Source organism: Colossoma macropomum, unplaced genomic scaffold (genome assembly GCF_904425465.1).
Source record: "Colossoma macropomum unplaced genomic scaffold, Colossoma_macropomum, whole genome shotgun sequence".
NCBI classification, from domain to species: domain Eukaryota; kingdom Metazoa; phylum Chordata; class Actinopteri; order Characiformes; family Serrasalmidae; genus Colossoma; species Colossoma macropomum.
Genome location: NW_023494800.1, coordinates 14,929,749 through 14,956,566, shown reverse-complemented (window position 1 = coordinate 14,956,566; position 26,818 = coordinate 14,929,749). Strand labels below are relative to the sequence as shown.

At 40.8% G+C, this 26,818-nt stretch overlaps 1 protein-coding gene across 2 annotated transcripts in view; it reads right to left on the bottom strand.

The window, feature by feature from the left end:
* Nucleotides 1–26,818, bottom strand: part of gria4b (glutamate receptor, ionotropic, AMPA 4b) — a 129,360-nt gene that overhangs the window by 47,005 nt on the left and 55,537 nt on the right. For both annotated transcript variants that reach the window (XM_036587785.1, XM_036587784.1), the window contains exons 3-6: nt 15,778–16,017; nt 6,590–6,774; nt 5,367–5,420; nt 4,745–4,903 (exon numbers count right to left, since the gene is read on the bottom strand). In XM_036587785.1, coding sequence (XP_036443678.1) covers nt 4,745–4,903; nt 5,367–5,420; nt 6,590–6,774; nt 15,778–16,017 — 638 coding nt within the window. The remainder of the gene's footprint in view (nt 1–4,744; nt 4,904–5,366; nt 5,421–6,589; nt 6,775–15,777; nt 16,018–26,818) is intronic.

Sequence of the window (26,818 nt, the reverse complement as noted above, 5' to 3'; positions counted from 1 at the left end):
AACTTAATAAATGAATCAGCCAGTTTGCAATGTAGTCCATGTAATTACTGAAGCCTTAGAATGTAATAAGACTGGCACTTTAAGGGGTTATGGGTTAAAACTATGTTTTACCATGTTCCAATATTTTCTGCAACACCTTTGCGTACTGTTCAGGCAGTCTTGTCTGTTTTTTGAAGGCTGACACTTCAAAGTATCCTGTTTTCTCACAACACAGTGAAAAAGGTGTTTGGAATTCCACTGAAGGATTGGTGGTACAGGAGTTTTGATTCTTTGTTCCTTTACAAACAAAAATACAAAACCCATGGAGAGACCTCAAGGCAAAAACATCAGATCAGCAGGGGAGGCGAGGGAGACAGAGTGATAGAGAGAGAGAGAGATAGAATGAGAAAGCAAGAGGTACACACACACACAACAGACATACAGAGCGAGTTCCACAGCATTACAGTCATGTATTAATTATCAAAGATGGCGGGGAGTTCATTATCTCCCCCAGGCCAGAGGGAGGATATTACATCATTCTCTCAGATTCATTAGGGCCTTCAGTGTGGCACTGGTAGCCTACCGTTCACACCAGGGTGGGGGGGTTAAAGAGCAGTTCCTCTGCAGCTCGATCAGTCCCACTAATGCCCTATGCTCCCCCCTGGCCCACTGCTAGGTGGACGGAGGGCAAATTTGTCTAAAGCTCTTAAACAAGGGGACTGAGCCCAGCGCATCTGCTGAGGATTCACATGATGAAGAGGATAGAGCGTACTTTAGGGGCTCGGAGAATAGCCGTGGCACCAAAAGGGCTTTAATTAACAACTAAGAGAGCTCTGAGTGTGTTTTCAGCAGCACCAATGACTGAGAGTTGTCTTTGAGCAAAGAGAGGAAGGAATGTAAGTGAGCCAGAGAGAGACAGAGATACTCCAGAAGTCATCAGCTACAGTCACAATTCTGTGCAAATCACACATACAATATCATTCAAAAGTTTGGAATCACTGGTATTTTTTCAATAATAACTTCTAAAGTACTGGCTGAAATATTATAAACTAGACAATGGAGGGTATTTCTAGAACGAGAATCAGAATCAAGATGTACAAGACGTATAGGGTTACTCTTGGCACAGAGTGAAATTTCAATAAAAAAAGTCTAATTAAATATAGAAAAAATACAAAAAGTACACAATATAGGAAATAATCCACCATTAGACTAGATGATTAAACATTAATCAGTTCACTCAAAGCAGAACTGATATTGTAATGTTCGCTTACTTGTGTTCCAGCCTCAACATAAATTCTATTAATTGGCTAGAAAAAAAAAACAAAAAAATGGTTAATTCCATTCTTTTAATATAGACTGTATGTAGGCCTAATATCTTTGGAACGCTATCAGACCTAGTAGTTGTGTTGTATTGATAACGACATGTCCACACACACACACACACACACACACACACACACACACACACACACACACAGGCTATGGAATTTTACTGTTTGTGAATCAGTAAATTGCTCCAACATACAGCCATGAAATAGTCTATAATAATTTATCAGAGGTTGTTATGATCAAAATAAATCCAAATGCAATGTTACACATGGTCAATTCCCTGTTTAAAATGCATAGAAAGAAGAGAAATAAAATCATGTCAGAGTATATGGAAAAGCACAGATGACATTCAGTGCTGTTGTCCATTTTTATGTCATGGTTATCAAATAAATCTGCAGCCTAACAAAACTTTCTTTTTCAGTGTCAGAAAAATAAAGAAACATTTTAGAGAAACTTACATAAAAGTCTCAGCAACTAAATATATTTTTTTGCATTTGTTACAGCTTCCATTCTTTTCAGGACACTTACTTTCTGTTTTTCAAATAAATGTCCAAGGATATTTTCCTCCAAACTTCAGTCTTTTCATTCCTAAACACATCCAATGATGTCTGGACTCCAGGGTGGTCAGCCCATTGTTCTGAGAACACCAGCAGCTTCTTTGTCTGATTTGCAATGTTTCTACATTTTTGTCTATTTCCTCCCTCAGTAATGGCTTCTTTACATCTAGACATCCTTTCACACCCTTAATTCAGAAATTAAGATTCTTCATTTTCTCCTCTCTCTCAAAGATGAAAGCTTTAAGTACTGTTCATCTGATGGGGACAGTTTTGGTGGTGTACCAGATCTTGCACGGTTGTAAGGAATCTCATTTTCTCTATATATTTTCTCATCATTTTCTGAGCTCCAGGTTTTCTTACATATGATCTTTTAACTTCCCCCTTCATTTTGCAAGTGGATTATCTTATATCTAATCTCCTCAGAAATATCTACTGAAATTTAATAACTTATACTTAATGACCATTTTGTACATGATTTTTGCCCAATTATCTCCCCAATTTAGTCGTCTCCAATTCCACCCACTAGTTAGGACTCCCCCAGTCACACGATACTATCAACGCTAGGAGGGTGAAGGCTAACACAGGCTTCCTCCGAGACCTGTGAAGTGCCACCACATCTTTTCGAACTGCCGCTCATGCAACGCCATTGGACAGCTGAACGTGCTCGGAGGAAAGCGCCAACCGCCAGATCTGTTACGTCAGCCAACAGACGCTTGCGCTGACTAGCAACGCGTTGAGTGATGGGGGAGAAGGAGGGAAGGAGGCCATCCTACCCACCCAGAGAGAGCGAGCGATATTATTCTTGTTATATGACACTTTGAAAACATTGAAAAATGTTAGATGTGATGTTGAGTCAAATACATTTAGGAGTTTATCACCTGCACGCATTTATGTGTGTGTTTCACACACTGTGCTGACCAGGTGCCTCTGTCTGAGCCCTTAATGCTGTTCACCTCTCCAGGGCAGAGGTCCCAGCCCCAGTCAGTGGTGTGCGGTGAGAAGCAGCCGCCCAGTAAAGCAGCATCCCCTCAGGCCATGCCAAAGGGATTTCCTTTACCACATCAGTCCCACAGCCCTCTTCACAGTGTCATCCTCGTCAGACCCCATGGGGACACGCAGTCACAGCGAAAAAGGATAGAAATACAGCAGAGCCTTCCACGGCTACACTCTGGCAAGGTTAGACATGGGAGCGCAAATGGGAAAATGTGGAGGTTAGAATAAGCCCATCATAGCATATAGAGAGGCTCTGTAATACACAGCATTACATACTGCATATGGGGCTCTAGGTGATGTGGTGTACTCAATACTAGCACCTGTGTTGGCCACGGCTCCTTAATGCTGTTCAAACTTTGCTGAAAATGCAATTTTACTGGAAATTTGGGCTTAGCTTCTTAACTGCAAGGAAGTAATGCATTTGTATTAGGATGCAAAGGACTCAGAACTAGATATGGGTGTGATTATGCAAATATATATATGGATAACCAAATTCAATTTAGTATTCGTTTACTTAACCGAGTTATCATATCATAGATAACACAACACAACTTAGGCTAGATAAGAAATAAAACTGATGAAGTATGTAAACATTGGTAAGACCCTCCAGTCCATAAATACAAATTGAGCTGCAAAAACAGCCTGTTTTGAATTCATTGTTTTCCTGAGGTCACGAAAACCAATACGTTTACATATATCCTCCTATTCAGCCTATAACAATTTTGCCCAGCCCGCTCACACTGAAGTTATTTCAGCCCTGAATGCTTTTTGAATGATGCACAATACAGCAAAGCCACTTCAGTTGGTAAAGCAGAATGTTTCCATTATACCTTCTTTTTAACCGGTCGTGACTCAAGAGTAAAAATGTTTTTTTTTGCTCACAGTAAGCAACAGAAAACAGACATACACAAAAGACAGTTAGTTAAAATGCTATCAAATCGCTGGGACTGCAGATATTACAAGCTTTCATGTTCTACCGTAACATAGTTCCACACTGATCTGATCCACATCACTATAAAATACATTCCTGTTGGATATTCAAAAAATATTCATCTAAAAATCTGGATATCTGAATTAGTGAGGCTCCAATCTGATACACTAGCTGAGAATCGGCACTGATACTAACCTTAAAAATCAGATATTGGTCAGAGTTGTTCAGACATGAATAACTGATCCTCAGATATTTTTTCTTAGTTATAATTGTAACATTGTAACAAGTGCAATTTTATAAACCTAGAACAATATCATTTAATATTTGCACTGTAACACTTGAACTCTACATAACGCTGATAATCATGCCATAAACATGCCATTGCAGATGTCATATACTGTCATGAGTTGTCATGATAGATTATGTCCAGTAACAGTTTCATGCTATCATTACTGTTAACTGTCATGACAGATGTCATAATGTTTGAAGTCATGATGGCTGTCTAGAGCAAAAATTAGCATTTAACATAAGCTGTCATGACGTCGAACATTATGCTATCTGTTATGACAACTTATGACAGCATACGACATCTGTCATGACATGTTTCTTGCATTATTAAGACAAAGCCATTTAGGCTATTTTGAGTTCAAATACATTGTAAAATAAATGTTGATGTATGACCGTTTCCACTGTGGTATGTCAAAATCTACTCTATATTTATGCTTAAGTATGCTGCTACAAAAGTACTTTAACCGAGCACCAGTATCAGATAAACCCTCGGTATGAGTACATGAGTTGAGATATTGGAATCCCTTCCAGGAGCGAAAAAAGCTGGATCGATGCATCCCTAATTCAAACAGCAAACATTTGGACTGGAATATTTAAGCAGGAACTGGTGTGTTTGAGTCCCAGTGTGGAGTGCATGTCTGGTCGTGGTCAAGGAGCGTGAGTTTACCTTGGGCGGGCTGTCAGAGCCAGGGTACTCGCGCTGGTCCAGCTTGTTCCAACGCTGCAGGAGCTTAATCACCATGGGATTGCTGAAGTCCACTAGCTGAAAACCTGTCACATTCGCCCCACCATGCATGAAACGCTCCAGATTGATGTCTTTAAAGCCCTGTTGGAGCAAAAGAGAGAGAGAAAGGACCAGAGAGAGAGAGAGGAATTATTAAAGCTGGGCTGTGATAAGAGTGATTCTGCAAACACACACATTCCCTTGCTTGCCTCTGTGAGCCAATCCTGTGCACAGGCACACAGCCTGTTCTCTGCTTTAAAACACTGTCACTGGCTCTGCAGCCCGGAATACGAATTAGACTCCTCAACTGACGTATCTTACACAGGAAAAGGGAGCGGATTAAGAAAGCCACAGAGGGAGGGAGGGAAAGGAGGAAGAAGGGAGGACTATGCAGGCAAAAAGACAGTGAGAGAAGAGGAAGAGAGCTGGAAGACAGGCAGAAGGAAAATGGAAAAGAAGGGAGGGGAGAGAGAGAGAGAGAGAGAGAGAGAGAGATAATATGGATATGAAAAGAGGCAAAGCTGACAGGGAGAATAGGGTGATAAGAGAAAACAATTTCGCTCACCAAATTTGCCATGATGTAATGGTAGCCTTTGACATGCTTGCCGACGCTCACAATCTGCAGAGGTAAGCCAGACACATGGAGATGAGCAAAATCCGCAGCGCAAACACAGTTGTCAACGTTCGGTCCGCATCAGAATGAAATAGCTGTGCCTCCAACCGGGGGAAAGGAAGCAGACTTCTGCTGTTTTTAATTATCAGTAATCAAAGACTCTGCCTCCGTTTATAATGTTCTGTTACTGCAGGGAAATTAAGCAAATACAGTCTCTCATATCTCAGAAACATTTGACAGGCAGGGAAATGATTCCAAAAGGCAATCTTGTGGGACTTTGTCACAGCTAATAGCAAATGACGCTCTTACAGACTCAAGTCGTTTCAAACAGTATTGTTTCTGCCTCTTTCCTCAATTAGCTTTTTTTAGTTTTATAGATTTTTTGAATGGTAACAGCAATGGGACATTTTGTATTCAGCCATTACTGACTGAAATGTACACCTGCCTGGGCAATAAAGCAGTAAGAGTTCCTGAAATAAAACATTTTTTGTTAATATTGATGGTAAGCAATTCATAGTTTTCTTTGAAAATGACTATACTGTTCTGTTCCTCAATCCAGTGTTAGTTAAACCCTGAACAACTGTTACTCTGGTTCACTAGGTGACTTTCTAAAGGCTACGCAGTGAAAAGAAGTCTAGCCGTTCACTCATAACAGAGCTAGCATAACATTAGGTCTGTTAGCTAGCTAGCTATTTATAGTGTTGAAATTGTAAAGGCCATTTGAGGAAAACATCTCAGAACAAGATCGAATCCTGGCAAACATGCATCATTCTGCAATGTGGTACTGATAGTTTTTCTAAAAGAGTTGGGAAAAAAACAATATCCTAACTTCGAGTACCCATCGTGTCTTTACAGTTATTCAAAAGCTCCTCCCATCTTCAAGATATGCCATCAGAAGGAGGTTTTCCTAGTCTTTAAATCTGAAAATCTTGCTCTAGGTCAGGGGTCGGCAACCCCTCTATCTCAACAAAAATTGTGACACCCTAACCCTAGACGTGAACGTACAAAACAGAGGGCGAAAGGCTAAGTGGTAGGGGCAAGGGGTGAAATGGGATTGGGCCTAAGTCTGCGTTTTTGTTTATATTTTTTAGTCTTTGACAATATACTTTGACATTAGCTAGACCATATTAAGATTTTTAGCCATGAAAGATATGGACAAATACACTGTGATGTACCTGCTCCAGCATGTTAGTAAGTCTCTCTGGTTCCAGGTCTATCACAAATGTTTTCTCCTGCCTACGGTCCAGGTCCTCTAGGAGCTGTCGGTAGCTGGCGTCATTGAAGTTCTCCACGCAGATCGCGCTGACCTGCCAGCCATTCTGGCCTGCTTTCTCCATGATGGCCTGCAGGATGGAATATCCTGTGGGATAGGAAACGACACTTGCATCACAAAGCTCGACACACATAAGGAGAAGGTGAAGTGTGATTTAAGCAGTGAGTCAGAGGCACTGCAGCAGAGTGAGCTCATGGCTGTTGCGGAGATGCCGCAAGCTAGCATGTTGATATCTATATGCTAATATTCTCATTACCCTGCTGTCCTTTCCTACACATCAGCTAGTTTTAGATGTCGTCTAAAAGAGATCAGCGATAGGGCAGAGCACTGCTTTTCTCATTGCATTCAACTAGCTGCTGGCAATGTCAAAACAGGATGCACAACCGCGATGCAGCCGCACAACTATCAGTTCATTAGGCCAAATTGGCAGACGGAAAAAAAGGCATGCTCTCACACCTCTGAGGTGTTACTGAGGCTCTAAGAGGACAGCAGCATTACCAGAGCTTTAATTCCAGCCTGCTACGCTGCTGCTTGTTCCAATCAGTCCAGGCTGATGTTAGATATGTTAATCTGGCTGCTCGAGAGAGGCACCCGCAGCCTCTGAGGGCCACTTGACTCCAAGATGAGCAGATGTCCCTGTAAAACGGATCCTTATGGTCACAATCAGAATTTGGCAACAGGGAGAGCAAAAGCTCCCTCTTGCTCCCCTAATTAGTGGATTAACCTATGCTTAATCTGGCAACCCTGCAGTTTCGCCATTTGGGAGCCATGTCTGTTCACCCTTGCTCTTCCTTAGCCTAAATTCCCACATGGTGAAGTATTTGTGCCAGAGAATACAATTCAATGGCAACCAGCGAAGCTATGTTAAGCAATGAGGAGCCTTCTAGGTAGTGGGAGTGGGTAATATGGCAAAAATAAAATAATCACAATTTTCATGATACAATATACGTACACTGTGTGTCCAGATGTGTCCAGACACCCCTTTTAACTAGTAAATTCACTAGTTAGAATTGCATTGCTGAGAACTTCATACAGAACTTAAATAATCTCCATAGAAAAGCATTACCAATAGAATGGGATGCTCTGAAGCGTCGGCTAGAGGGGTATAAAGCCCCCCCCCCAGCATTCCCAACATTAGGCTGTGGAGCAGTGGAACTGTGTTCCCTGGAGTGATGGAGCTCCAATCAATTCCTCTGGGATGAGCAGAGGAGGAGATGTGATCCAGAAATAACATTCAACACCAGTACCTAAACTCACGGGCTGAATGCAATCAAATTCTCATAGCAATGTTCCAAGATCTAGTGTAAAGCCTTCCCAAAAGAATAGAGGCAGTTACTGCAAAATTAGGGCAAATTCCTTATTTATGACCTTGAAACTTGGATAAGCAAGAGTCAGCAAACTTTAACAGGGTCATATAGGCCTGTTTTGTGGACATGAATTAAACTTAGCTTTGGACTAAACTGCAATGTCAATGCTGCAAATCCTATTTAGACTGGACATAAGCTTAATCTGTGTCTGGGAAACTGGCCCATAGTATATCATTATATTTGATCTTTCTAAGGTTTGATGAGTGGATCAAACACAACGCACCCGTGACACAGTAATGATATATTTTATGAAATGCTGTTAAAATTTATATTACATGCAACATTTCACAAATCATGTTCCATGGGAGATTTGATCATACAGTCTCGTAACAAAACCTATGTTATGTTGAAGCTCTGACCAAATAACTTTTAAAATTTCTATTAGACAGTCTCTGTGGTAACGACTGTCTGCATGCAGCATGTTTGGCACGTGAAGGCAGCCTAGAAACTCCACAATAAGTAGTGGAAGCCGTAGGAACTGCATTAAACTAAAGATGCATTGGTTGATCATAAAAATCTAAGAATGGAAAGCTTATTTAGGGTTAAGGTAAATTTCAATATAAAAATGTCCCATAATCAGACATTTTAAGACATGTCAAAAAATACTGTAGTTACATCATACATGATTCCACCAGTAAAATCAGTGCCATTTTCCACCCCAGGACAGGGCCAACCCCTTCCAATCTCCCAGTGATAGGGCCAATTTTTTAAATTTTTTTTAACTGATGATATCCACAATACCATCAGAAAAGATTACTGGGATGTAATTTATCATAATACCAATGATAATAACAACAACATACCATTATTTCATCCACACATACGTGGTAGCCATCAGATGCCCTTGTATATTCGTGTATTCCCTCTTATGTTTGTATGTTCATGCGTGATTGGTTGGTGGGTTGGTATAAATTAAACAGAGCACACTGGTTGCTGTGATGCTCAGGGGATTTCTCATTCCATAAATTTCCACTAGAATTAACACATCAAAGCATGGTACATTATGGAACACGTAAAGGCCCTGTTAATGTGGTGGTCTGTAAACCGCATCAGTCAATGCCCAGTGATCATAAACACATAATGCATACAGCAGGCTGTGTGCACAAAGACATACATTAAATCCAGACATGTTACAAGCATGCATGCACATGGAGCTGCCTCTGAGTAGCTGCACACACACACCTGCAATACTGTGTAATCATATGAAATGCCTTCACTTCCAATTCCCGGCCACAGTCCTTACTGCTAATAATTCAAGCCCTCCAACAGAGAATAGAGCGCTGATTAATATCTGATAAATCTGTAGCCTCAGGCTGTGTGTGAATCTGAGTGTGTGTTTGTGTGTTTGTGTATGAGAAATTCACATTAGTGTAAGTGGTGCCAAAGCAGTCGCTCCTCCTTCCCCTCCCCCCATTCAGCATCCGGCCCAGCAGAGGGAAGCAACAATGCATAGGGATGTGTTCTATGGAAAAGAGGAAAAAGACAGAAAGACAAAAGGAAGACAGAAGAAAGAAAGGGAGAGAGAGAGAAAGTACAGAAAAAAGAGGAAGAGAGACCAACAGAGCAGAGAGGAGAAGAAAGACAGAGAAAGAGAATGAGAGAGAGAGAGAGAGAGAGAGAGAGAGAGAGAGATGGATCAGAGGGAGACAGAGAAGTAGAGAAGGAAAGAAGAGTGAGACAGGGAGAGAGTGGGACAGAGAGAAAGGGGGAGTGACAAAGAAAGAGAGAGAGACAAATAGAGAAAGAAAGAAAGGAGAGAGAGAAAAAGAGGAGGGGAGGTGGTAGGCAGAGAGATAGAAAGAGGGGGGGGGGAGAAAGCGATAATTACAGAAAAAAGAGGAAGAGAGACCAACAGAGAAGGTAAGGTGAGAGAGAAGGGGGGGGGGAGAAAGTATCAAAAGTGAGAAAGAGAGGGACAGAGACAAGGGGGAGTAACAAAGAACGGTAGAGAGAGACAAATAAGACAGAGAAAGAGAGAGAAAGGAGAAAGAGAGAAAGAGGAGGGGATGCAATAAGGAGAGAGATAGATATGGGAGGCAAATCCAGCCAAAAAAGAAATTAAAATTAAAACAATAAAATGTAAAGGCAAACCTCTTTTTTCCATTTCTTTTTCCAAACATCTGTGCAAATATCCTGCCAAAATTGAAAATTAAATGAAATACCGACATTTGCAATTTCATTTTTCACATGAGCATGAGGCATCAGTGACAAAAATAAAAATAAATGTAAAACAGCTATTTTTCATTTCATTTTGAAAATCCAAGCTTCACTTTGGCTTTGGCTTTTCTCCATGAAATGCAGAATACGTGTCAAAACTAAAATCAAAATGCAGTGTTCACGTTCTTATTTCTTTTTCACAGCAATCGGCTGCATATCTGACAAAATGAAAATGAAAATGCAAAACTGATAAATCAACAGCAAAGTGACAGTTTGTGATTCAGTTTTCGGCGCGGACGCGCTTTAAGTGTCAGAATGAAAAGGCAAATGCAAACAAATGTCGGCGCCACCTGCTGGAGATTTACTTCACATTTTCCACTTTTCGTTTTCGTTTTCAAACTGACCAACATGCAAATATATGTTAATTAGCACTGGGCGGGGCTACGGGGTACATTTTAGGACATCCTCAGACCTCCGAGTCAGAACGGCATCATTCCTCAAGCTAAACGACTTTGAGTCTCGAGAAAAACCATCATCATGACTCAGATCTGGTGAAACTGAACATCAGAACAAACACTGTCAGACCAAACGGCCTCAGAGAAAAGGTATCAGACCAAACGCAGGCCTGGTCCAGCACATACTGGTTCGGTGGTTATAACTTAGAAAACTATTATGTATCTCGATATAAATGCCAGTATAACATTTCCAGTTTTTTCTGACGGTGTCATGACGATGGTTTTTCTCGAGACTAAGTCGTTTAGCTTGAGGAATGATGCCGTTCTGACTCGGAGGTCTGAGGATGTCCTAAAATGTACCCCGTAGCCCCGCCCAGTGCTAATTAACATATATTTGCATGTTGGTCAGTTTGAAAACGAAAACGAAAAGTGGAAAATGTAAAGTAAATGTCCAGCAGGTGGCGCTGATGTTCGTTTGCATTTGCCTTTTCATTCTCACACTTAAAGCGTGTCCGCGCCGAAAACCGAATCACAAACTGTCACTTTGCTGTTGATTTATTCATTTTGCATTTTCATTTTCATTTTGTCAGATCTGCAGCCGATTACTGTGAAAAAGAAATAAGAACGTGAACACTGCATTTTGATTTTAGTTTTGACACGTATTCTGCATTTCATGAAGAAAAGCCAAAGTGAAGCTTGGATTTTCTTTTCTGTTAGCTTTTCCATTTTAGATTTGACCATGAAAAACCAGAATAACAACTAAAATGAAATGACAAATAGCTGTTTTACATTTATTTTTATTTTTGTCACTGATGCCTCGTGCTCATGTGAAAAATGAAATTGCAAATGTAGGTATTTCATTTAATTTTCAATTTTGGCAGGATATTTGCGCAGATGTTTGGAAAAAGAAATGGCAAAAAGAGGTTTGCATTTACATTTTATTGTTTTAATTTTAATTTCTTTTTTGGCTGGATTTGCCGCCCATAAGATAGAAAGGGGGAAAGAGAGAGAGAGAGCGAGAGAGAGAGAGAGAGAGAGAGAGAGAGAGAGAGAGAGAAAGACTGAAACAGAGAGACAGAAAGAGAGAAGTAGAGACAAAACAGCAGAAAAAGAGAGAGATATATAGACAGAAAATTTCAGAGAGAGAGAAAATGAGAGAGGGAGGGAGACAGAGAGCACTCTCTCTCTTTCTGAGCCATTCATCATGTCTCTTCATGCTCTGCTTGTGTCGGCTGAGATCTCTCGCAGTCCAGTGAGTCTGAGCCAAGCCTACCCTGCCCTCGGCCCACTCAGCCAGCAGTCAAAACATGTCCCCGTAGGGAGTCACGCACTACCTACACAACCACAGCTGTAAACACTGTTAAAGGCTTTTTTTTAGTACCAAGATATTTTAGGCAAGTCACATATTTACATCTTAACCATTCATATAGCAATAAAACAGCAATAAAATAGTGCTTGACACGGCTTCTTTTATATGGAGTGCACACTCACTTGTGAAATCAGTCCTTAAAAATGAATAACACCTCTATAAATTGCTTTTGGCGCTTCATATTGCAATAAAATAGTTCTGTACTACTGGTCTACAAAAGTTTAAATAGGCCACATCTTACATGGAACACAGTGTCACAATAATGTTTCATGACATTATCAAAAAACGTTGGCCCTAGAACACATTTTCTGTTTGCTTTCTTTGTGTGGAATGAAGAACAGAATCACAGAATGCAGAACTAGTCGACTGAGTTTGCAGTGGGAGTTTTGGGATTTAACATCTATGTTTAGTATTAATAGACTACATCGCTACTAATAGTGTGCTAGTGAATCGCAGGGAAAATAGCAAGAAAGGTAACCACTATCCAACATCCCACAGCAGAGCACAATAAAAACAACCAAAATGTAAACACATGTTAAACTGACAACACTAACATTGTTAGCTTGTAGCAACAGCAGCAACAGTACCGTTTCACGCCTTCCAAGAGTCACTTTGTATAGCCACACCCCCTCAGCTCCTCACGACCCCATGGAGCCTGTTGTGAATGCTGTGATATGGAAATATGCTTTCAAATGAGATGCGGAGCGTGCTTTCAAATGATATTTATGTCGTATGTGTGTAAAAAAGCCCTCCAGTTCTTAAAAAAATGTTGCTGATATTACTCGCTCCTAGGAGTGTAAAAATGCATTGATGCATCGTGATGCATAGTTATGCATGCATGCAAGGTGGCATTTCCACTGCATTGCAACTGCAAAGTCATATTAATCATAATAATAATTCATGATCACAATGGTAGAACAGAGCAGATGTAGCTTTTGTGTTGTGTAATCACGGTAACATTAGCATGGTGGCAAAGTTGCTATAATTTTCAACCTGCAGAGCTTTAATTATCAACACAAACACAATTAAGCCCAGTAGCATATCATTTTAAACTGGAAACATTACATAGAAAATCTAAACTCCAACTTTTTGCCAACCTTCTGTAAATCTTCCAACCTTACAACAGTTGCTACAAAAGAATACATTTGGGGGTGGAGCATAGATAGGTCAACTATAATCAACACATTTCTCAACAAAAGCAACCAAACTCACCGACATAACACTATAACACATATTAAGAGACACAGCAACTACATCTACATGTACGTTGATGGTTCAGTATTAGTAGTTTCACACCCACCTTGTTTGGTCTGGGCTGTTGGACTTTTCAGTTTGGTCCAAACCAAAATAGCAGGTGTCCAAGGTGCCTCAGACCACAGTCTGGACTAAATGACCAAAATTTGGTCTGACCAAAAATAAACTGTAATAACATAAATATTACTGTCATAAGACTGAGAAAATCCATCTGCTCTTGCAGATTTTGGAAAGCCGCATTGACTGTCTGTGCTCTACGAGTCAGTGAACTGCCAACTGCAGCAGCAGAACGTCATGTTATTTGGGGTGAAAAGGGCACAGAGCTGTGTCTCAGATTTTATTTCCGTTGGTAGCGGAGCTGTTTACCAAATCTAGGCCTACAGAAAACCAACAGTGTCAGATGACTGGAGGATAAAGTAGGATGTATCAGTAGTTCATCTAGCAGGCTCTCGCAGGAAGTGAGTGCTTTTAGGAAATGTGTCAGAGCACAAGCCACAGCTTTCCTCTGGGGCTCCTGCCAGTATAGCGGCCTAGCATGCTGGAGAAGAGGAAGAGAGAAGAAAAGACACTGATGGAGAGGAAAGAGAAAAGACAAGTCGGGGGAGTGCAGACAAGGCTCTGATTCTTGGCTAAGGAAGTGTTCATTAGGCACTGGAAGCTCGCAGCCTGGGTGTGTTCCAGAAGAATAAAACCACAGCAGCCAACTCTATTAATAAAACCCTAGCAGGAAATAAAAACACTTCCCAAAGTGAGCAGTCCATCACTTCAGGTCATCGCACTGCCAGTACTAAACATTACATCAGTACTAAACAGCAGAGTGATGAAAACCTCCTTCACTGTGAAATACCACTGAGACCAGTATGACCACCACAGCTAATTCCTAGAAACCATTACTATACAGTGATCAACATGAAAATAGCCTTGTGCTGTGTATATGCCGCAACGTAGAGGAGGTTGTATAATTGTTATAGAGCCAGAGAAGAGATATTATTGAAGACTTTTGTCCAGAGGCACACAATAATACAGTGTGAGTATTTTCATGCATTATCCAGAAGATCAATATCCTAGAATCACTTACTTGCCAGTGATACAGCAACAGAGCCCTCCAGTTCTTAAAAAATGTTGCTGATGTTACTCACTCCTAGGAGTGTGGGAATGCATTGATGCATCCTGATGCATAGTCATGCATGCATGTAAGGTGGCGTTTCAACTGTATTGAAAAATTTATATTCAAATTTGTTATATTATAAAATATAAACAATAATTGTTTGTTATCTCTGTTATCTATTTATTCAAAAATGCTGTCCCATGTTTTCATGTCACTACTGAAGAACTAAGAGTTTTAGTCCATTATTTTAGCCACATCCCTGCACTTTACAGCAGGAAGTGAGACTGCATCCCCATTCCTCACTGCTACATGGTGAGCAGTTAGATCCCATTTGTTTTTCTTGTAAATGTGTCCAAAAGTCTGAAAACTGTCACTACCAAAACATTTTCTGCATTTAAGTAAACCTTTTGGTGTTTAAATAAAAAATATCATGATTTTATAAGTGCACAATTGTTCAAAGCTGTGTTTGCTAGTCATGTACTGGTTAGGGTTTCTGAGTGATGCTCAAAATTAGCTAAAATTGTCACTACTGAAGCAATCACTACACAAACATTTGGTGAAGTTTCAGTAGTGTTATGATTGTTTCGGTAGTGTGAAAATGGAATGTTCAATCATTTATTTTGGTAAAATAAACATAATTAAGGTATAGGGTCAAAGCAAAAAGTGTTTAGTCTAAAGTCCAAGTCAGTTAAAAGTCTGAAATGTGTTTTGAACTCTGACTCGGACAATTCAGTAGAATAATCCAAATATGAGAATGTGTAACATACTGAGAAGCTAATTTGTTTATCAAAAATCCTCATTCAGTCTACTATATATTTTTTTCTCTTTCATGACTATTTAGAAATTTGACAAAAACTGTGACTCGTTCTAAATTATCTCAAAATAATCTATATGAATCAGATCTGATTTCATGATTTCATGATTTAATCATTTCCTCAAGAATCATAATCAAATCAAACCATTGCGAGGTACACCCCTACACACTTATGTAACCTGCAGAAACATCTCTGGGTCTTGTAACCCAGGAACAAATATTCACTGTATGAACAAAACCTTGCACATCCATTTTTGTGGGTTTTACATTTTTTTGACATAATTTGAAAATGTCATCTGCCTTTCACATTGTGTGAAAGTTTCACGATGAACAGATCAACAGAAATGGTCCAAAAACTGCTCTGAATAAAATCATATTACATTAACTTACATTAAAAGTTGCTTGTTTCTTTCTCCTATAAAGTTACAATTTGGAGGTTTTGTTCTGACCGCAACTAAATGACCTCTTGATTCCAAACTTAGCTGTGGCACAGGTGTGAGTGTGTCTTTGTTTGTTTGTGTGTGCGTGTGTGTGAATGTGTGTGTGTGTGTGTGTGTGAGTCTCACCCCGATCGGTGTCATAGAGGAAGACAAAACGGTTCCAGTCATAGTGGTCCAGGATGCTGAGCAGTGCCCCCCGTATGGAGGGTCTCAGCTGCAGGACAAACTGACTCTCGCCCTCGATGGGGAAGCTGGGGGTGATGAGGGAGATGTGGAGTGCTCCGCAGAATGACGTCAGCGTGTGTACGGAGCGCTTGTCATACAGGCCGAAAATGGCAAACACGCCCCTTGAGTACTGTGAGCAGACTGCAGAGGAAAACGAGAGAGAGAGAGAGAGAGAGAGTTAGTTAGGTAACTTAAAAGTTTAATTAAACAACACACCCCAAGGGAAGAAGTACATCCATTTTGCCACTTTCTATAACATTTGCACATAAAGTAGATTACTTTGCACTTGTAGAATTCATTTAGCGAGTCTTGAAAAATTCAGAAGAGTGCCTGCAAGACTTATTCAGCACAGCCATTTAAACAGCAGGTAACCTGTACAGCGGCACATGAATTTCTACATCACTCAGACAGGTCATTCTACCTTATGCATTATGGCTTTGACTACCGTTCAAAGAACTGCCTGTTCCATAGAACTACAGACTTGATGTATGACTGCTTTTTTATACCAGTCTTTAAATGCCCATATCCTACATCATTCCTATATTTCAGTTTTCCCCTGAGGTCCACTTATTTTTGTGTGGTTTTATATCTCAAAGTCACCATTCATTTTTACAGGACTATTTTCCAACCTCTCTTGCTTTAAGACTGGTATATGTAGATAAGCCCTGCTCTGATTGGCTGCCCTATGTAGGGCCTCATTCAAAAAGCAGTTTGGGTTCAAACACTCCTTATAGCTTCAATATGAACAGGCAGAACTAAACTGCTGTAGGCTCAATAGGTTGATATATGTATACACTATGGATACTGAAACGTGCTTATGTACTCATAAAAATTCACCGATACCAACATTGCGATACAAGCTGATACCAGGTGCCATAAGCTGAGGGTACACTGGCATGCTAATCACACATGCAGTAAAGGAGGCTCTGCTCACACAGACAAGTGTTACTGACTCTGTGGTGGTCAGACATAAAGCCATCGGTCACTTCAAACATTCTGCCCTGGTATATTCCTGACAGGAAAACACTGTTATGTTAGCCCATTTTTAAACACATAATCACAACCGCTTCTTCAAAAGGGGCGGATATGTTTAATCTGCAAACGAGAAACTGTCAAGCACTAAGAAGTCGTGAAGCTGAAGTCAGTTTCTCATTCGCCAGCTTCTTGTTCGAATTTTCCCGTTCCACCTCAAATGGTGCAGCAGTTCCATTCCACCGCCTCAGGCACCAGTTAAGGTGGAACGGGACAATTCATACAAGAACCTGGCGAAGCTAACTTCAGCTTCGTAAAAAGTTGAATGCTGAGAGACATTTTACAATAAACTATTCAACTTTTGCAGAAAAGTTTCCTGCTGGAGATGTGAGAGAAACAGCTATAACTGAGCTAAAGCTTAAAGCAGAGTAAAGATAGTCTGTGTTTGTTTATATTATATTTTTAGCCTACACTAGGACATTCGCACATACTGAGACATACTTACAGCCACAATGGTAAAACGTTACTGAAATGTTGTGGCTCCCAAGCCAAATTGATTTTTGTTGAAAGGACAAAATGGCTCTTCTTAACATTTGGGTTGCTGACCCCGGGACTAGGAAGTTACAAAAAGACATTTCAGCATTAAAAGCTATGCTATGGAAGATTTGGAGATCTCTCTGGTGGAAATTGCATGCAAGACCATTTTGTAACTTTGGACCCTTTTCCAGAGCAGATGAATCTTTTGACTGTGAGTGTGTTGAAAGAGCATTTAAACAGAACTCAGTCAAAACTTGGTGAAAGACCCCCTTATAGCTTCAACAAGAATAGGCAGAGCTAAACTGCTGTCGGCTCAATAGGTGGATAAATAAATATTAGGCATGCATCGATACCAAGGATGTAAGTGAATTATCTACTATCTGTCACATCTTCAACAGTATAATGTTTATTTTGCATTTGAGACCTAAACATCAAGCTGGACCGTCTTTTCATGTCTGTGTGTGTGACATTAATATGTAAAGATGTATGACGTGGTCCAAAAAACTCCAGAATCCAGCCCGACAACTCTGACTTTAAAATGATTATTTCAGGATTTATAGAGTCACTCGCAGCAGCGCAAACGCACCATATTTTAGCAGGGATGTTGTTCCTGATTCAGCAATGCTGCTTCTTTCAATTTTAACAAAAAAATTACACTGTGCAGCTTTAACAATGTTTGCATTTTGAAAATTTTACAATGCTGACATATTACAGCAAACTGGGAAATTTCTGTTTCCATGATCTGGGCCCTTAATAATGAATAACGCCTCTGTAACTAGCTGGAGTTTGTAAAAACAAAACAAACAAAAAGATACAATAAAGGAATGGAAAGAAAAGAGAATGGACCATGTTTTTACTTTAAAGACTCACTCATTATTCTGCCTTTAAGTCTGCCATAATTGCTAGAGTTACATGTGCTCGCTCGACTCGCTTCCCTGAGTCGTCCATGGCTGCTAAAGCTGTGTTTGAAGCGCAGCCCCAGTCTGAGGCGAGCAGATAAATAAGGCCTTCTCTAAACTCTAAAACGCTTCTCCTTCCTGACAGTCCTGCACTTTTTTATTTATTTTTCTCCCCCCCAGCAGCCAATCCAACTCCTCAGCAGAGAGCCGCCTGGAGCTTAACTGTACAGCGCTGATGGAAAGCCTCCTGGCTTTGATGATTTTCACTTTCCTCTTCGTCCGCCAAGCACAAAGCAAAAGACAGCGCCATGTCAGAACTAACAATGAACAAAACAATGCTTTGTTTTGCGCTCGCCGCTTCTCATCGGGGAAATATTTGTTAACATCAGGTAGTGGCGCTATGGCGAATGGCCTGTATCATAATTACACTCTGCTGAATAGAGACCCAGCTGAAGTGTCTTTTTGTCTAGTTGTCTTCGTAATTCTCGAATGACGCTGATTGCCACTCACATGCGTCTGAGGGTAATTGTAGATTATTAGCGGGGGTCTTATTGTGCTTTAAACATAGGCTCTTTGATCATGGATGTGCTGAGAGGGCTATTGCCATGACTGCAGAACACTGCAGAGACTACGTGTGCATCTCCTGAAGGGGGAGGAGTACCTCAGCACCTGGAGCTTGGAGTGCATGTGTGGAGGGGGTGGATGGGTGCGAGGGGGTGGACGGGTGCGAGGGGGTGAGGGGGTGAGGGATGGAGAACTCTCTCCCAGAGGGATAGAGGCCAATCTGTGTTTCCACACACATGCGGCCATCACACGAACAGCTCGGAGCCAGCAGCTCTTGGCTGGAATCTCCACACTCTCCTGGGGCGGCAGATACGGGAATTACACACACCAGCAGAAATCTCTCTCTTACACTTTCTCACACCACCTTACTGTGCCAAGGGAAGGACACACAGCGCTCGGCACACCTGCATGTGGCATCTAAAACAGGCCCCGTTCACACCTGGCATTAATGTATGTCTTGGGTCAGTGGTCACCAACCTTGGTCCTGGAGATGTACCTTGTTGTGAAATTTAGTCCCTACCACAATCTGCCAAACCTGCTCCAGCTAATTAACATCTTTAGAAGTACTTGATTGGTTGGGTCAGATGTGTTAGTGTTAGGTAAGTGGGGGGGCTGCATGTTAGATACTGTGATCCAAGCACTGAAATCACTGGCGTGGTGGTGGTGTGTTAGTGTGTGTTGTGCTGGTACGAGTGGATCAGACAAAGCAGTGCTGCAGGAGCATACTTATGTATGTGTTTCAAAGCAAGAAGTGAAACTTAAATATCTTATTACAATAAGATATTGATTTACTACTGTTAATGTGATTTCATTAAAGGTTTTAAATTACTAAATCAGTTTGTGCTCAAAATGCATGGAGAATCAAATATCTTGGGGTACCAAGTGATAGGCAATGTCAACCCTTAAACCTGATAGAGATGAAGTTAGTGATCCATGTAACCTAAACATCGAGTACACAAACATGGACTTGCAGGATATTTCTGACAACAAATGCAGCAAAACTCAGTAAATGTATGCAAATTTACATAGTGAATGTAAATACAATAAGTTTCCTCCACTCACAAAATCTGATCACATGTGGTAAGGTGCAATCGAGACATACAGCGCCAGTAAAATGTCTCTTTGTTCACTTGTAATCAGATCACTAGATAGAAGTTAACACCTATAATGAACAGGTCCTCAGAGTAAGGCAAGGTATTGTTAATCAAAATGTTTTAATACCAATACCAATATTTCAATATTGATTCCACCGTGATGTTTTTTTCTGACACTAGGACTCAGCTGGCTATGGTCTGCTGGTCTTAAAGTCAAACATAGTGCAGCTTTCAGCTGTTAAATTTATCCTGTGCACAATCTAATACTTCAATAAATTCATGCTTCTGCCAGTATTTGAAGTGCTAGCCTTTGCACATACATAGCAATGTTACTAGTTCTGATAAAATTAAGCCACCGCTTTTATACAGTGTTTTCCCGTATTCTTACAATCTGAAATTAGTCAGCCAATCACCAGTCTAGTATTTGAAAGAAGCATGCTTATTGGTGCACTGACACTGATATTTCCGACAACTTAGGTACTTAAAGGGGAATTCCACAGATTTTTCCAATTTTCTCCATAATTGAATGGCTGAGATGCAAACAAAGTCATTCAGAGTGGTTTCAGGTGATACATTGAAATTTTTTTGCTATCCAAAACAACAAGTGAACCTACAAATATCTTCTGAGTTTTCTTTGGGGACTACTTTGCCTGACAGCACCCTGCATGTACCTCTCTGTTATGAATGGATTTAAAAAAAAATACACTGTAGAAAAAAACCTTCTCAAAACCTTCATTAAAAAACTCTTCAGCTGTCTGGTTCCTATCATTACCACTGTGACAATTCTGACTCTGCAAGTTTCTCCAGAACAGTGCATCTCACATCAAATCACCCTGAATTAATTTGTTTACATCTCAAACGTTTAATTATGCAGATTTTTTTCTAAATCAGCTGAATTCCCTATTAAGCAATTCAGTGCCATAAAAGTAAATAAATCAAATTTCAATATGTAACAGTTCCACAGAAGCTCTCTCATCCTGCTGAAATCGAACAGTACTGCCAGAGCTGAGCTTCTTATCCAGTCGGGAGAAGTGCGAGAGAACCACGGCTCGCGAATAGCCCTTTTCACACCGCAGTCATTCAATTTCACCCAATTTCCACAGTCAACACTCTTTTGTCTGATGCGGAATAGATTCCCCTAGCCTGTTTGTCATTTCAGCCCCCTCATATGATTACCCAACATGAAACCATTACAAGGAGAAGCACATTGTCTTGTTTTCTCCCCCCTTTTTTTCTCTATTAAATTTCCATGTGTTGCAATTTGCTTCTTTCATTTTTTTTCCCACAGAGCGCTCTTACACAGAAATCATAGGCAGTGCCTGAGGACGCTGCTGAACTGAACTGACAGCTCTGAAATATATGTGCAAAGCACATTATCAGCATCAACGGCAGGAGGAGAGAAATATTCAGACGCAAAGATCTACTATCATGAAAAGCAGGCTCTCTCTTTGAAGTGTCTGTGAGTGGAATGCAGTGACGTTTGGCTATAGGGGAAGTCCCTGCTGCCTTCATTACGCCGAATGCAGCAGAGGAGCTCAGAGACCTGGGCAGTGGTGGGTTTCACTGACGCAATCCTCCCCACCCGCCTCCATCTCCTTATAGTTTTCAGCCACGTCTTCTATCTTCTATCTTCTTCTATCTGCCTTGGGTGAATGCCGAAATCACCACTGCGAGCCAATTTCCGAGAGAGGGAGAGAGAGAGAGAGAGAGAGAGAGAGAGAGAGAGCAAGGCAAGGCAGAAGGAGAGAGCAAGAGAGAGAAAAAGTGAGAGAGGGAGAGAGAGAGAAATCCAGAGGGAAAGAGAAACAGAGAGAGAGGGAGAGAGGGATAAAGAGAGAAAGACAGAGGGAGAGAGAGAGATGGAGAGAAAGAGAGAGGCAGGGCAGAAGGAGAGAGATATAGAGAGGGGAGAGAGAGAGGGTGAGAGAGAGGCAGGGCAGAAGGGGAGAGAGGAAGAGAAAGCGAGAGAGAGAGAGATAGGAGAAAGAGGGGAAGAGAGGGAGGCAGGGCAGAAGGAGAGAGAACAAAAGAAAGCAAGAGAGAGAGAGAGAGAGAGAGAGAGAGAGGAAGAGAGAGGACATACTAAAGGGGGACATGTAGGCTGCTTGTAGCAATCAAGGCAGCAATCACCTTAACAACATTCTTACCATCTACTCCCCCACCACACCTCAGCTTAGCTGCGCTCTGGGTCAGCGTGACCTTTTTAAAGGGGCCACGGCTGCTTAGGAACACAGCCCAGAGAAATCTTTTGCCTGACATTATCAAAAAGCCAGAACGCATTCTCTGTTTGCCTTCTTTGTGTGGACACAGAATGCAGATCTTGTTGACTGAGTTTGCAGTGGGAGCTTTGGGAGTTACTACTGAGTGAGAGTGTAGCCACTTCAATTCAGTGTCAAAAATCTGAAAAACGCAACAGAGAATTTAAAACTGTATAACAGATACACTCATCTGGCAGGGGTGTTGCTAGGCCAGTTTAATGGGGGCTTATGTTAGCTTGGTGAAAAGCCAAATATTTCAGCCTATGCACAAATTTTAAGAAACTTCACAGATAATGAGAACTTGAATGTGCGAAAGAGATAATAAATAAGACATAATGTTACTCACAGCTCTTTATGCTCTTTCTTTTCATATTTCTCTTCAGTATTTGAAACCATCACATCAGTCATAACCACAGACTGTTGGTTATAGTAATTTAATGTTAGTGTAAAGGTCACACAGTGTTGATCATAACTTTTTGTACCCTGTAGCTGGACATATACAAAATTTCTTTAAAGGGGAACTCCACCAATTTTTCAAAAATTCTACATAATTAAATGGTTGAGGTCTTAACAAAGTCATTCAGAGAGGTTTGCTGTGAAATGCTCCGTTCTAGAGAAACTTATCGAGTCAGAGTTGTTCACAGTGGTGGCGATACGAACCAGATGTCTGAAGAGTTTAATGTCTCTGAAAGCTCCCTCACAGAAAGTTTTTAAATGAAATGGTTAGATATGTGCTGCCTGATGTCTGACACATGTGAGAAAGTTTTGGCCTAAAATGTATTTTAATCCATTTATTTTAATCCATTGATGGCAGAGGGGTACATGCAGGGCGTTGTAAGGCAAAACAGTCTACAAAAAAAAGTATTATTTCAGATTTAGCACCATTTCACCATCATCAACATTACTTATAAAAACTCAATAAGATATGTGTAGGTTCACTGGTGGTTTTGGATAGAAAATAAAATGGCTATATTTGTGTTGTAGACACTGTGACCCCTGGTTCCTATCACCCCCATGGTAAAGAAATCTGAGCTGGTAAGTTTCTGTACAATGAACCATTTCAGGTCAAATCACTCTAAATTAATCAGTTTACATCTCAAGGACAGAATTGTTCAAAAATCTTGAAAAATTGGCAGAGTTCCCTTTTAAGAGGGACCAGCTCTGCTGAAGGCCAGACAGGTGAGAAGATTTTTGCCAGTTTGAATACAAAATTGAACTGAGTGATTTCTCACTAAGCCTTGAGTTATTGTAAATCTGGCTTTAATAGAACCACCTCTTACTAAACACAGGCAAGGAGAGGGAAAGAAGACTGACAGGGCTGAAGGTGCTGGTCTGACCAGGTACCAATCTATAATCTGTATATGTAAATAACAGATTTAGGACCTGCAGCGAGGAGGAGGCAGCATCGATTGATGCCAGTAGATCAGTGCTTAATACAAACTATGAATGAGATTTTTACATCAGTTTTTTGATTTACTATATCATAGTATTAGTCCGACTTTGCAATGTAACTTAAGGAAGTAAATGATGGTGAGGTCTCTGTCCCCTGTTCTCTTAAATGTATTCAGAATCACCACCTAAAGTCAACTGAATATAAACCAAACAACACACATCCATTTTTATTATTAAATGAAAACAAGAACATGAAACAACAAACTAATAAACAAATAATATCTAGTTACACTATCATGGAGAGGATCAATTAGCTGCTCAACCAGCAGAGAACATAGAGAAAAGACAGTTTTATTTTGTTTGGAGGTTTTGATATTCAACAATGATAAAAAAAAAAAGTTTCCAGTTACCTCAGACAGAGGCATTACACTCGGCTGGTCTGGAAAACAACTTTTAAGTCCACCTTACCCCAAAACTGAGACAAGGTGGAGTCTAAATGACGTTGAGGCTGAGAGTAAGACCAGACTCGAGTACTACAACACTACTACAAAGCACAGAAATTATTCCTTATATAAGCAATGAACCTATTTTCATTATTATAAACTTGTATACTCATTCTTACATCAGCTGCAAATTAGAGTTTGCCTGTCATATGGAACGTCAGCATTCAGGCATTATCAAAAAGCTTTGGCCCCAGAAACACATTCTCTCTATGCTTTTTTTGTGTGGACACAGAATGCAGAACTAGTCGACTGGGTTTGCAGTGGGAGCTTTGGGATTTACTACTAATGTTTGGTATTAATAGGCTAGATCATAATCATTGATCTATTACACAGAGAGATCTGGTACATCCATGTGATTGACAGGCAGTCTGGTCCATTTTACTCTGGTCCTCACTACTGACAACCCCCAAACAGCATCCGGCAACATTCCACTCAAATGAGCAAGCAGGTCAGTGCAGTTATCCTGCACTTCATATGATCGATGTGTGTGTGAGTGTGTGTGTGAGTGTGTGTGTGTGTGTGTAACCAGCACGCTGTTCTATCTCTCTGCATGTCTACATCCTGGCCTGGTGCAGCTAACATGTCTGACCTTGGCTCTTTCCAGTAAGCTCTGTCCTCTCCTGAGATCCTGCTGATTCTTAAAGTGATGTTTCAGTCAACAACTCCATTTTCAGACTTTTTTTAACCACAAATTTAGTCACACTACACAGTTTTACCTCGATTTTAGCCATGATTCTCAGTCAAGCTGAGTCTGTTGGTTGGCTTTATTCTGCAGATTTTGAGGCAGTCAGAGTTGATGGTTGCGAGAAAAAAATCGAGCACTGTGTGAGGGGGCACAGACTCTGAGCATATCAAACCGATCGATCTGCTCTGTATTGGTATCGGACAATTTTCAGCTCAAATACGCACTCAGTGTTCAGCTGATATTTGGGACTAAAGGTCTGTTTACACCGAATCCGATTTTTCCGAATGAAAAAAATGCACATCAGGTTTTGAAAATGAACATACAAAAACGAACATACAAACATTCATGCCGTCTTTCACATCGAGTCCAAAACTGACAGACTGTGACGCTGCATAATTTTATAAGCAGAGCCTGCACGATTTTCTGCACAGATGCGTTAAAATCAGACTGACCAACCAGAGCTCCACTGTCCTGGTTGCAGGCCAAACAAACGTGCGCCAGGATGGCGGCAGAACTTTTGCGTGTAGCAGAGCACAAAAGCTTGTACAACAAGCAAACACTGACTAAACTGACTAAAATGTGCAGTGGTTAATGACATTTGATGGCACATGAGAGCTGAAAGGCGTTGAATGACGGTGAGCTCCTTACAGCAACTGTTCTTAACCATAGTTCATTCGCTCCTTTTTAATGAGAGGAGCAACAAGCCGAAGCAGAGCCTCAAATTCCTCCTCTGACCTACGGAAATACCTGCAGAATCGCTCGATATGCAGCTCGATCTTGTAAGAGGCGATGGAACTCCCTGCATTGTTGTCTTTTTATTGTAGAATGGTATGTAACCAGTGTATGCACCATTTAGTTACAGGGCTAAATGAAAATACGCCTTAGACTTGTTTGAAGGTCCCACTATGTTAAAATCGTATCCATTTTTTTCCTCCAAAAAAATCGTACTTGGTATGAACAGGCCCTACCAGTCCAGCCCTGCCCTTGAACAGTATCGGCTACGGCCAATTATGTTGAAAGGCGATCAGTGATCGGCATTGGCCCCAAAAACACTGACTGGTCCATCTCTACAACCTACAGCTAATGCAAAGCTCAAATGCGAAAAAGGTAAATACAGCAATTAAATAAATATGGCAGATATTCATGTGTAGCAGAGATTTTTATTAACTGAATTTATGTGCCTGTACAACACATACTGTAAACTACAACACAGATCACATCCATGACCCTCACCCATATATGCTTTACCCATTTCTTCTTGACTGTTTCAGTTTAAATAGTAGCGAAATCAACAACAGCAACAAGCTGCTATGTTTCCATGACTGTGTGACTGTGTGAGTTTATGTGTGGTTTGGTTCAGCAACAACTTACAAGTTACAAGATAAGATACAATCTTTATTCTCACTGTAAAAGTGGCCTTAAAAACATCAGTCACCAAAAAAGGGCTAAAATCAGCCAGAAAGTGACATACCCATTACTTTATAATCTGTGACTCTGCGTTCACACCGACAGCGACTTTTCACCTCGTGTCGCCCAAATTGCTGACCGCTTATCGCCTGTGGGCGTTTCTGAACTTCAACTGACCCTTGGTTGCCATGTTTTCACTGACGCCAAGCACAAATCACATGCGTTCCCACTAAAATAAAAATCCTGGTGCGGAATCACTTGTGTGCTTATTTTAATTTAATCCCTGTGTCTGTGAAGTTTGTGAGGCAAACAGTATTAGGTCTTTGCGATTACTATCTATTTGCACTACCACCATTACTCCATCTCTAGTAGGAAAAATTATCTAGGAACCAAAAACAGAGTGTACCGTTTCATAGTGACTGAGATAAAGCGCATACTACGCTGCTGAATACTCAATTCGCTTCGCTCCTTATTTGCATAAAATTAAACTCCGCTCAACTTTGCTGCATCGCCGACTCCGCCCACTTTGCGCCACCAATGTTCGTGCAGCCTCCTGTCGCCACAATTTGCCAGCTCTCATTGAAAATAAATGACCTCCGGCCACCTTGTTGTGTCACTGCCGGTGCGAAGC